Below are 11535 nucleotides of genomic sequence, written 5' to 3' on the forward strand. Positions count from 1 at the left end.
GGAAAGGGGTGTGGAGACTGAGGAAAGCTGAGGTCCTTTGTGGAAGGGTAGGGCCTGAGGGTGGCAAGCACGGCTGGGACCTGTCTTGGTTGAGACATGGTGTGAGATACTGTGGTGGCTCTGACCCTCCCCGCAATCACCAAGTCCAGGTAGACAGAGGCAAGATGTGGCCCATGTGGGTTAGGCATGGTGGTAGTGAGGTGCAACCCTGAGGGTCTGTGCAGCATCCACGGTTAGGATTCTAGAACTAACACGGACTCCTCAATCCCCTAGAACTATACAGGGACGTCTTGTACCTGAGAACTTACAACAATGACATCTGTTGAATAGAAACTGGGTTCTGAGTTAAAGTTTGGTCATTCTTTTCAAAACCCTCAAAGGTTTGTGTGCTTTGAAAATATTCTAGAAGCAGAACGGTGTGTAGGAGGGAAGGTGCAGGATTTCAAGTTAGAAAATACGTATCTCTGCTGGGCTCCCTGTGGCCTCCGTGTGACCTTGAACACTTAGGTCCTCATTTTCCCTCTGGGCTTCCACCGCTTGAGTCTTCCCCTCCTAGACCCTCCAGCCTAAAACCCAGGAAGAGGGGGCTAGTCTTTCCATAGACCTTCCTTTCTTCCCACTTTCCATATATTTCATGCTTGGGGAAAGGCTCTGAAAAAAAATTGCCCATTAGCTTGTGGTGGGCGGTGGTGAGGATGATGAGGCCAAACCTTGTATGGGGCAAAGGCGACCTGACGGCAGGTTGCTTGGGAGTCCCCTGACGTGGCTGACATCACGCCATTAGGACATCAGTCCTCTGGGTAAAAGCTTTGCATGGAAGAAGCCGGTGTGTATTAAAGCGTGAACCTCCCTGTAGGAAGAAGTCTCTCATGTCTTTTGTCCGGACATGGATATGGAGGGCCAAGGAGGGAGGTGGGCACCATGGGAGAGGGACCTGAAAACACGTTTTGCCAACTGCAGTGTTTGCCACAAAGATTTCACTCCTCCAGAGGTCATCCCCCATGACCTCCTGCCCCCATTTCCCCCAAACACCAAAGACGTTAAGTGAGAATGAGTAAGTCAGCCCAAGAAACTGTGGCTTGGGAAGAATCCTTGCCAGGAAATGTCATTTATTAATTGACTGATTTTTTTCCTTTTTCTTTCTTTTTTTTTTTTTTTTTTACAAAAATAAACATTTTAACGAACAAGAAATACAAAAGCTTCTGGATATACAAACTCCAGGAGGGGGGAGAGGCTGGTTTTGGCTGCTTGGCGGCTTTCACTGAAAGCAAATGAGGCAGAAAGGCCCCGGCCCCACCCCCACCCCAGGTCCTGGCTCAAACCGCAACCTGCTCCTTGACCCCGTGTCTTGGCTCATACCATGTGTGTGCTCCTCTGTCCCCGCCCCTGCGCTGGCCTGCGGGTGCCCCCGGTTGAGCGGCCGGAGGCGGCCTCCCCAGGTATGGAGTTTCCCACATCCCAGAGCATCGCCATCCGGAGCTCGGCTGAGAGAACACCCCGTGACCGATTGTCCCCACGCAGCCCCTGCCAGATTGCGGCGGGCAGCAGCAGCAGCAGCAGCAGCAGCAGCAGGGGCTCTGGCTACATTCTCATACCATGAACACAGTGATGGGGCTGCCCACAGAACTGTCCCAGCGAGGGGCAGAGGCCCCCGCGGGGACACCAGCCTGAGCCTCGCTGGCAGCCCAGAGGGTTGCAGAGCCGGTCAGCCCCCCGTGATTCCTGGCCTGGGGCCAGCAGTCCCATACCTAGACCGGTAAACTCACATTTTAACATTTGGCATTATTGCACGTTGTCCTGGTCGCCTCACTGGGGGGTGTCAGCCTCGTCTGCAGGGCTTTGCAGGTGACATATGAAAGTCACTCCCTCCCTCCACAGGCAAGCCCAGCTGGCGGGGGCTGCTCTGCCGCCAGCTGGGCCCTCAGGTCAGTGAGGCCCTCACATATGTGGTCTTGTTGGGATCGGGGACCACGTGGCTCCATCCTGTCTTGAAAAATACCAGCTGCCGACCTGGGGGCAGAGGTGAGACGTAACAGGACTGTTTCTCTCCCTGCAGGCGGGGCCAGTCTCCCTAATGTGACTGCCCAGAGGACACATATACTTGTCCCTCATCATCTCGGCCTTCTCGTCTTCTCATCAAACCTGGCTTCTGATGGGGGACCGCTACCTGTCAGTTTCTTCCAGGGAGCTCCAGTCACCTCCCTCCGGGTGTCCTTTCCCACTGGCTCACCTGTCCAGGTGGTCTGGTTGGTGACCACAAAGGCCTGGCACTGGGCATGGCTCTCACAGACGTCCACGGCCTCAGCCACGTTGAACACTGAAAGGAGACAGCTTCCGTGGTGGTAGGAGGGCCAGCAGCGGTAGTCTTCCTGGGGGATGGTGCTGCCTGGGAGGCGCTGGTACTCTGTGGGTTGGGGACAGAGCTCAGATGAGAACTCTGTGTCTCTAGGCATGAGGGCACTGGGGCCGCTTTATGAACAGGGCTAAGACTCATTTCCTAACGGAAAGCTGAAAGCTGAAATCTAGCCCTAGCGTGGAGATGATGAAGGCAGCTACCATTGGGGACTGGGCTGACCACCCAGTAAAGGCAAAGGTGAGATTCAGTTTCTGGGAGACACACAGCTCCCAAATCTAAGAGTGCACAGTGGGTTCAGACAGCACATGATGGTGGGCACATCGTGGGATAAACACACACAGAGCTGGAGATCAGGACATTTTAGACATTTAGAGCCGAGCTTCTCAAACTTCAGTGTGCCTGTGAATCTCCAGTGAACCTGGTTAAAGTGCAGATCCCGACTGAGAAGGTCTGGAGCGAGGCTTAGGATTGGGCACTTCTAACCAGCTTCTGGTGCTGCTGGTCTGCAGACGGCACTTTGGAGTAGTGAGAGTTTAGAGCACCCCTTGGTCCTACTTCCTCCTGGCTTTGGGCAGAGAGGTTAGGCAAGCTCCTGAGGGAGGGGACAGTTAGAGGTTTCTGAGCTTAAGGGGAGGTTTCTGAGCTTAAGGGGAATGCAAATGAACGTGGAACACAGCAATGACAACTTCAGTGTCTGGGAGGGGGCTGGAGGAAAAATCTTCCCATTAGCGGAAAGAGCCCCCAAATGCTCTGAGAGCTCCTCAATCAGGAAGCTGCTTAGTTGCAGGCCGCCTGTTCACCTGAGTCCTTTCTGCTGCTAGGGGAGCCTCAGCTCTGCACTGATAATGCAGAGGCCCTGGGCCTCTGGCCACCCCGCCCTCCTGCCTCCTTCTTCTCCCAGGGACTAGACCAAAGTCCAGGGCTGGCTGTGATTTATAGCCCCATAAACGGCGTCCTCAGGGACAGAGCCAGCCATTGTTCACCTCGTTAAACTTTATTTACAGGGCTAACGAGGGCTCCCCCACCCCTAAGACTGGCCAGCGCTCCTTGAATACAGAGGCTGCCCACTCCTGGCCCCCCTGCCAACCATGATAAACCCCAGGGCCTCAGCGGAGGGACTATAGCAGTGGCTAGAATTCTCCGCCCGGAATTCTTGGGCTTCTTGACTCGTTTTGCTAAGGAGTCCCAACCACCTCCAGCCACCTTTCTCACCCCCAGAAGGGTAGAGGAAGGAAAGAGAAGCAAACATATATTGTATTCCAGCTGTGTTATAGGAACCAGGTTAATTGCTTGCACACACTTCCCCTGGCATTTATTCCCCAGAAGTAGTTTGTGAGGCACGTAATAAACCCAATTCACAGATGAGCAAAGTGGGCTTGAGGTGTAGGTAATCTGCTCAAAGTCACACAGTCAGTACATAGTGGGGTCTGGAGCCACCCGGAGAAGGGGTATCAGGGCCCACCTCCCCAGGTCAAGGCAGAATGACCACTCAGCCAGAGAGGACACCTCCAAGTAAAGGCTAAACAGTCAGTGGTCTCCCCAAGTGTGCCTTAGAAGGATGAGCCGCTTAGCCCAGTGAGGGCGACCACTCACCCTCCCACCTGTTCCCCACCTCCCCAGCCCCTGGAGCCCTGTTGGAGCCACTCACCAGCTCTGCCGCCTGCCGTGGCATTCTGTAGGTACTGCCCGCTCTGGTACAGGTGTAGCACTTTCTCCAGCTGGGCCAGAGTCTCGTCTACTCCCCAGGTGAGCTCTCCTGCAGAGTACAGTGTGGCTATGAGAGGGTACATGGGCTTCCACTCCTCCCTGAGGTGGCAACCAGCTGCCTTTCCCTCTCTCCCTCTGAAGCCTGGGCCCACATGACCAGCGTACTGGTAAGGGGGTTTGATACAGAATGCCACTTTGGGAAACGATGGTTTCTGGACTATGTGCTGTCCTGGGTCATTCTTGTCTCCATGCCTGCTGGGGGAGGGGCAGGGTGATGGGACGCGGAAGGGCCCTGGAGAGCTCACCTGTGGCATTGACAATGCTGTCCAGCAGAGGTCGTAGTGAGGGTGGGGCACTGTGGGGCAGGAGGTATGTGAAGAAAAACCTGGGACGGAGAGAAACAAGGGGCTCAGTGGTCCAGCCTTGGAGGACGCATCTTTCCTCTGCCCCAACTTGGGACAGAACCCTAATCGGGCTGGGGAGCCTGATCCCTCAGGCCTAGGCATAACCCCAGAGTGTACCAAGGAGTCTGCTTGGACTCAGGGTAGGGATCTGGGCATATGCTAAGGCCAAAATTTGACTTTACATGAAACTGAAAGCTGAGGTCTGTTTCCCTCATCCATCCCCAGGACTTCCCCACCACCCAGTCCCATCTTACCCCATGAGCTGATCGCTGTCAGAGCAGCCCCATAGCTGGGGCCCAGTGAGGAGCTTCCAGAGGTGAAGGACCAGGGGAGAAAGGGGGAACACGGATCCCACCAGCCCTAGACTCCACTGTGACACTATTTTAAGAAGTCTCCAGCTGCCACCCCCCAACCCAGATTCTCCTTGGAGCTATTTTTAGCATCATCATCAGGAGCCTGAATGTTCCCTTCTTGAGTGGGTGGAAGACTTTCCCCGCCGCTGCTGCTCTGTTGGTCAAGGCCGAGCCTCCCTGCCCTGGCTGGCCTCCTGGAGCCCACGCTGGCTCTCCCCTCGCCACACCCTCCGGGGCCTACTCTCCCTCCCTGGCCTTCCTGAGTGGGAAGTGGAGGTCACCTGTAGGCATTGTAGAGGTTGCGCTTCTCATTCATGCCCTCGCACCAGCCCTGGGCTGAGCAGGGCAGGGTGAAGTTCCTGGCTGGAAACTCCAGTATGCAGTCTGTGCTGCTTGTACATGGTGTCTCCTCCACGCGTGCGTCGTCCAGATCCGTTACCTTCAGCTCCCCATCCACCAGCACAAACTGTCGGGGGCGGAAGTCCAGCAGAGTGACGGAGCCCAGCGGGGAGTGGGCCAGGTGGTGGAGGAGGCGGCCCAGGCTCAGGCAGATCTGAGAGGTAGACACAAGGCTGCTCACCATGTCTCTCCTGGGAAAGCGCCTGGGGGGCTCCAGGGCTCACCCCTTTGGGGTTCTGGACTTAGCTTGGGGTGGAGGGGTTGGCTTTTCTCTTAAAGGCCCCAGTGCTTACTAAGGGCTGAGGGTCAGGGCCCTAACAGAGCAAGCCAGTGATTTTTCTATTAATCCAGGCCGGCCTGACCCTGACCATGGGCGGCACATAAGCTTGTGGGTAACGGATCTCCTCCCTGAAGCTGCATCTTGAATGTGGTTTTAGTTCAGTGTGTGGAAACAGAGGGAGGGTCAAGCTGACCTTAAGGTCTTTTCTAGTCCTTTGCAGCCAGGCTACGTGTGTGTGTGTGTGTGTGTGTGTGTGTGTGTGTGTGTGTGTGTGTAAGGGGGCAGGAGTACAAAAACGTCAGGATCCTCTAGGTCTTGCTTCTTTTTTTAACCCTTTGGCTGATGGCCGAGTCAGCTTTGCTCCAACTTTCCCTCCTTTTAGATGGAGGAGGAGTCAAGCTGCTCTGGAGGGCTGGCCTTCTAAGGGAAAACCATCCCAGCGAGGAACCCAGGGCCCGGCCCTCCTCCCTGCTTACTCGGAAACGGTCCTCCCAGGAAGTCTGCAGCAGCTGGATCATCTCCACAGGGGCACCCAGCTCCGTGATGGTAGTCAGGGTGTCTGGGATGTCCTCGCTGTCCTGGTAGCAGTAGCCATAGAGCTAGGGGAGGTCCAGGGCAGGTCATTAGGTCACAGGGTCGGGGTGGGGACAGAGAAGGGCTGGGCTGTCAGATGCCCCCTCCCTGTGCACTACCGACCCCCTACCCCCATCCCTAGGCTGTTGTTGCAGCTCAAGCCAGAAGAGACCAGCATCGACAGCATTGCCTGAGAAGTCTGCCCTCTGTCCCTGCAGCCAGAGTTCCTGCTGATTACATCAGCCTCTTACCTCCCGCCTCCCAGGTAAATGGGCAGGTCTGGACACCATGTGTCAACCATGTGCCAGGCACTGTGCTAAATGTTTTACATGCCTAACTCCATTCTTATAATTACACAGACATAGTAGGTGCTATTATTAGTCTCCAATTTACAGGTGAGGAAACCAACTCAGAGAGGTTAAGTTCCTTGCATAACATCACACAGCTGATAAATGCAGGAGCTAGGATTCAAATTTGCGTCACTCGAATTCTAAGAATATCATCCGTTAATCAACAAGCCAGCAAATTGGTATTATACCTCTGCCTCTGCTCCAATCCTTCTCTATTCTTTATCATTTCTACTTGGGGGCAGCTTCATTCTTTTCTCAGCTCTGGTCTTGTGGGAGGTAAAACAAGCTCCCTCGGGATTGGGAACAAGCAGTAGGTAAGAACAAAGTGTCCAAGGGGCACATCCTTGGTGTGTTTTTCATATGTTGGTGGTGAGGGAGAGGCGGTGGTCACACCCACCAATGGGAAGAGTAGTAAGGGAAGGTTTCTGGGGAAGATCAGTTCTTTGGGGGCATGCTCACAAGGGCCTGCCCACTCCGTAGGGCCTGAGGCTGGGCTTGGTACAGCTCAGCTCAGGGACTTGTGGGAAGCACAGCCTGACTTTGTCATTAACACCTAAACCAGCATCCACAGAGAGCCCTGCTTCCTTCAGCCTCTGCCACCACACTGCACATCAGTTAGGGGTCAGCTGCTGCTCAAAACAACCAGCACCCTGTGGGGTAGGAACACAAAGGCCGAGTTGTCCAGGCCGCAGCAGGCAGAGGGGAGAGCTGCACAATGTGGGGATTGAGGGGGGAGTGCGGCACAGGGGGATCCAAGCACGGGCTAGATGTCCCTACATACCATACCATCACCCTTCTTACCATCATTCACACCCCGCCCAGATCTACTCCAGGCCCTCACATGCCCCCTTCGGTCCCAGGAGTGCCCTTTCAGCACCCCCTTCCTGAAGCCAGCGGCCCCAGTCCTGCTGGCATGAGAGAGAAGGCACGACTCAGCGTCTGCCATTAGCTCACCAGGGTGGTGAACTGGGGGATCAGGGGACAGTCCCAGGCACCCTCTTCTTCCTTCTCTGTCTGCTCCCCCACCTCGCACCAGCCCAGGGAGGCCCCAGATCCTGGTGGGGCGGGGTGGGGGGAGGAAGGTAAGGGGAGCAGCCCTGGGGCCTGGTTCTCATTTTCTTGCCCAGAGTCTGAGCCTTTGTGGGAAACTTCTGAAGGGTATTAAACACCCGGAGGTCGTTAAATGCGCTGTTAACGAGGTATTAATCAACACCCCTCAGGAAAAAATAAAAAGACACCATTAACCCCCCCAGGAAGCGTGAGGCTGAGCATTTCAGGCACATCTTTTGTTCGTTTGGGAGAAGAAATATACCCTAGCAGGGCCAGATTCTGGGCCCAAGAACGCCTGGGGCCCCATCTGAGGCCTGAGCTCCTGGGACTACGGGAGTTTGGGGGGAGGGAAGACCCTTGCGCCCTTTGACCCTGGGCTATAGAGGCATCTATCACATGAGGAGTGTGTGTGTGTGTGTGTGTGTGTGTGTGTGTGTGTGTGTGTGTGTGAAGAAAGAGAGAGCTCACCCAGGCAGTCCCCAGAGACCAGAGAGAGAGTGCTGGGAGGTGCACGTGGGACATGTTACCTGGCCATTTTCTATTAGAACCCACAGAACCAACTTTGGGGTTGCCAGAGAGGGGGAAGGGGCTTCGGGTGGCCTGGGGGAGCCGGAATTGTCAGAAACATTCTTTGGCTCCTCCCCAGGGCATCTACCAAACGATTTTGAAATTTTAAATGATTAAGAGGTATTAAAACATTATTTCTAGTTCCCTGCACACCCTCACTGAAGCCTCCTGAGCAAGAAGACCCCACAGCAGGCTTCCCTGGCACCAGAGGTAACATGCTGCTGAGGAAGCCAGAAGGAGCCTGGCTGGGGGTCGGGGGGATCAATGGAAATCACTCCCAAAGCAGTTCCTAAACTCACACCAAAGAAGCCTTTCCTTGCTGGAATGGCAGCTTTTAACCTTTCCCCAGATGGAAAGGATTGGGACCCTTCCCACCATATAACCCTTATGCCCCAGGGTGACTAACACCAGTCTCTGACCCTGGAAAAGTCACACAGCCAACCTCAGACAGCCCAGTCTTGGTCTAGCGAGGGGATGGGTGAAAACTATTTGGCTGTTTCATATAATTTCATTTTGATGCCTTCGGAATTGGGCAGGGGACCTGACATTAAAGCTGAGGAGCACTCTGTGATGTGTGGGGGCAGTTGGCTAGATGCTGGTCAGGAAGCTTGGCTGGGGTTAGTGAGGGAGGGAGAAATTCCGTAAGAGACAGGGAAGCGCAGTAAACCTCAAACCTGTCCTAAGGGAGGGGCGTCTTGAGTCAATTAACTAACACTTAATGTCCTGCTTCTCCACTGCTTCAGAATCAGACTGACACCCCAGGGTTGCCAAAAAGTTCCCAAGAGCCCCTGGGAAGCGAAGAGAACAAGATCCTCCCAGTTAGAACGGCCACGTAACCAGCCGCTTGCTCCCCGGAGCTCCAGGCACAGTGTCAGCTGTGCAACCAGGCATAACTACCCACAACTGTTGGCTCTGCCTGACCTCCTGCAGCCGGTTCAGGGCCTAGGACCTGGTCACAAGTGTCTGACCAGAGTTCGGGTAGCCTGGGGAGACCTGGAGCCAGCGGGAATATAAATAGCTCTCTGGCCTCTCTCTCTCATTCTGGAATACCCACCCAGGCCTGGGGTCCATCTCCCTCCTCGCCAAAGGAGGGAAGGACTCCTGGATTTCTGGTCAGTTCTGCTGGGTGCAGAAAGGTTAATCTGAGTGGGCTAGGAGGTGGAAGGTATGGGCAAGGTTCCTCTGCTGGGGAGTCTGCACACACCCTCTGTTCTGCGGGCCAAGACCAGTCAGGGATTCCCCTCTCAGTCTGCTCAGACATGTGCAAAGGGAACAGTTTGTCTAATCCTAGGGCCGACTCAAGGACATAGAGCTGGGGGAGAGGAGGAAGTGGGTGCGTTAGGGCAGTGCTGGGGCTGTGAGAGGCCCATGCTCTTAGTCTCGGCTGCAGGGGACAAGGGGTGGGGGTGTCTCATCTTTCCCCTCTGTCCCCCAGGGAACAGGAGGGACAGAGTCCCATTTAGCAGGAACCTGGGCATCTGGCTTTTTCAGTCTTCCAGCTACTGACCACATCTACTCTGATAATGTGACCCTGAGACCCTCAGGCCTGTAGTTTGTCCCCTGAGCACTGAGCTAAGGCCCTAAGGCTTCCTCAAGGATTCAAGGGCTGACTTTAAGGCCTGGAGAATGGCAGGGTCACTTCTGGGAAGGGCTCTGCATTTTCTGGCCTACTACCCAATTCCCTCCAGTCCTTCTAGGGGCTTCTGGGTGGGGTAAGGGGTGGGGATAGTCTCTGGGAATCAAGCCTGACACAGGGTCTCTTTCTAGCCATTCCCAAACCCATTGCCGACCCGTCCCATTTTCAAAGTCAGACAAGTCACTTGGAAGTTGAGAGAAGAGGAGTTCAGATTCCATCAGGAAAGGGGGTCCTATCATTGCAGTTGCAATCCTGACTCAGGGATGACCTCTGCTCTGTGTCTTGGCTTGCAGTCATTTCCCTGGCACTCAACGCCCTAGCTCCAGCCCCAAGCAGGGTCCTAAGTCCTAACAGACCGGCACCCCTACCTCTAGTTTTGGGACCCTCTGTCCTGGCCTCTGTCTTCAAAGGATATGGTGTGGAAGCTGAGAGACCCAGGAGTCCCTCCTTAAAGAGACACCCACTCAGGAGTGAGAGGCAGGGTAGTGTGGTGGGAAGCAGCCACGGGGGGCGGGGGTTGTGCCCCCAGCTTAACGTGGACACAGTCACTGGGGCTCCGTTTCTTTACCTAGAAGACCAAGGTTTCTCTTCCAGCCAGAGTGACCGGGCTTGGGCACGTCCAGCCAGCACCCTCACCCCCTGACCACCACCCCTCCCCCCGCGTCGTACCTGCAGCACGTTGGGGTGCCGCAGCCGCTCCAGCAGCACCATCTCCTTGAGCAGCTTGTGGGCCGCCAGCCGATAGCAGCCCCTCCGTGCCCCGAACTCGCGCACGCAGCTGCCCAGATCGTGGCCGCTGAAGTCCACCGCCTTGAGCGCCACCGCGGCGCCGCCGGGCAGGCGGACCCGGTACACGGCCTTGGTGTAGCCTGAGCCCACGTACTGTGCGCCGGACACGTTGCGGAGCGCGGCGCAGCCCAGGCGCGGGCCCGAGCCGGAGGAGCCCGGGCCGGGAGCCGGGGGCCAGCCCGGGGCGCCGTCGGGCAGGGGCCGGGCCCGCGGGGGCCGGGGACGCTGCAGGCCCGGCCCGCCCGGAGCCAGGTCCATCAGGCGCCGCCGCTCCGGCCGGCCGGCCCCGGGCCCCGGGCCCCCGCGGGAATAGCGCTGCACCTCCTCGTAGCGCGCTCGGATCTGCCGGGCCAGTTCCCCGCGGCCCCCGCGACGGCCCGGGCCCGGGGCTGGCGACGGCCCGGGGGACTGGCCTGGCCGCGGAGGCTCCGACCCCGGTGCGAAGAGCACGTTGAGGACGGAGCCCAGCAGGAAGGAGGCGCAGAAACCCGCGGCTACCGCCGCCCGCCGGCGCCGCATCGCTCCCCTCCCCCCCGGCCGGCCGGCCCCGCGCGGCTCCCCGGCCCCGGCCCCGGGAGGCTCAGGCTCCGAGGCGGCTCCGCTCTGCGTCCCGCCGGCCCCCTGCCCAGTCCGCGCGCATGGCCCCGGCGGCCCCGACCCCGGCCCCTCGCGGGCCGCACATCGGCCTGACACTTGCCTCCCTCCCGCCCTGCCCCCGCCGCTTATAAGGCCCGGAGCCGCCCCCGCCCCCGCCCCCGCCCCCTCCGCCTCCGCCTCCCAGCTCCCGGCCCGAGCCCGTCCTCGGCGCCGCCCCCTCCGGCCGCCCGGCCCGGCCTTCCCCGCTGACTGACAGCGGGACCTCCTCCCGCGGCCGTCCGGGCCTGGGAAGCGGCGCGGAGGCGGCTCCGGCCCTGCCCAGCCCGCGGGCCCCCGAGCTCGGGCCGCGAGAGGGGGAGGGGGCAGCGGCGGCCCCGCGACGCGCGGGAGCTCCGGGCCCCGCGCAAGGGCGGATAACGGGGCCGGGCTGCCGGATAACGGGACCGGGAGGCGGATAACGGAGCTGGCCGGGCG

The 11535-nt window shown here is 57.8% G+C and overlaps 1 protein-coding gene across 1 annotated transcript; it reads right to left on the reverse strand.

Annotated features, from left to right (window-relative positions):
- Nucleotides 1–1580: 1580 nt before the first annotated feature.
- Nucleotides 1581–10983, reverse strand: PKDCC (protein kinase domain containing, cytoplasmic). The gene is made up of 7 exons (XM_047069958.1): nt 10345–10983; nt 5976–6098; nt 5102–5373; nt 4369–4448; nt 4005–4112; nt 2231–2404; nt 1581–2010 (listed from the first exon to the last, which is right to left on the reverse strand). The coding sequence occupies exons 1-7, from the start codon at nt 10981–10983 to the stop codon at nt 1922–1924; spliced, it is 1485 nt and encodes a 494-aa protein (XP_046925914.1). The 3' UTR covers nt 1581–1921.
- Between the last annotated feature and the right edge of the window lie 552 nt (nt 10984–11535).

The sequence above is a fragment of the Lynx rufus genome, unplaced genomic scaffold, assembly GCF_022079265.1.
Source record: "Lynx rufus isolate CCGP_SWC_20201006 ecotype Redwood Valley unplaced genomic scaffold, mLynRuf1.p SCAF_8, whole genome shotgun sequence".
Lineage (NCBI taxonomy): Eukaryota > Metazoa > Chordata > Mammalia > Carnivora > Felidae > Lynx > Lynx rufus.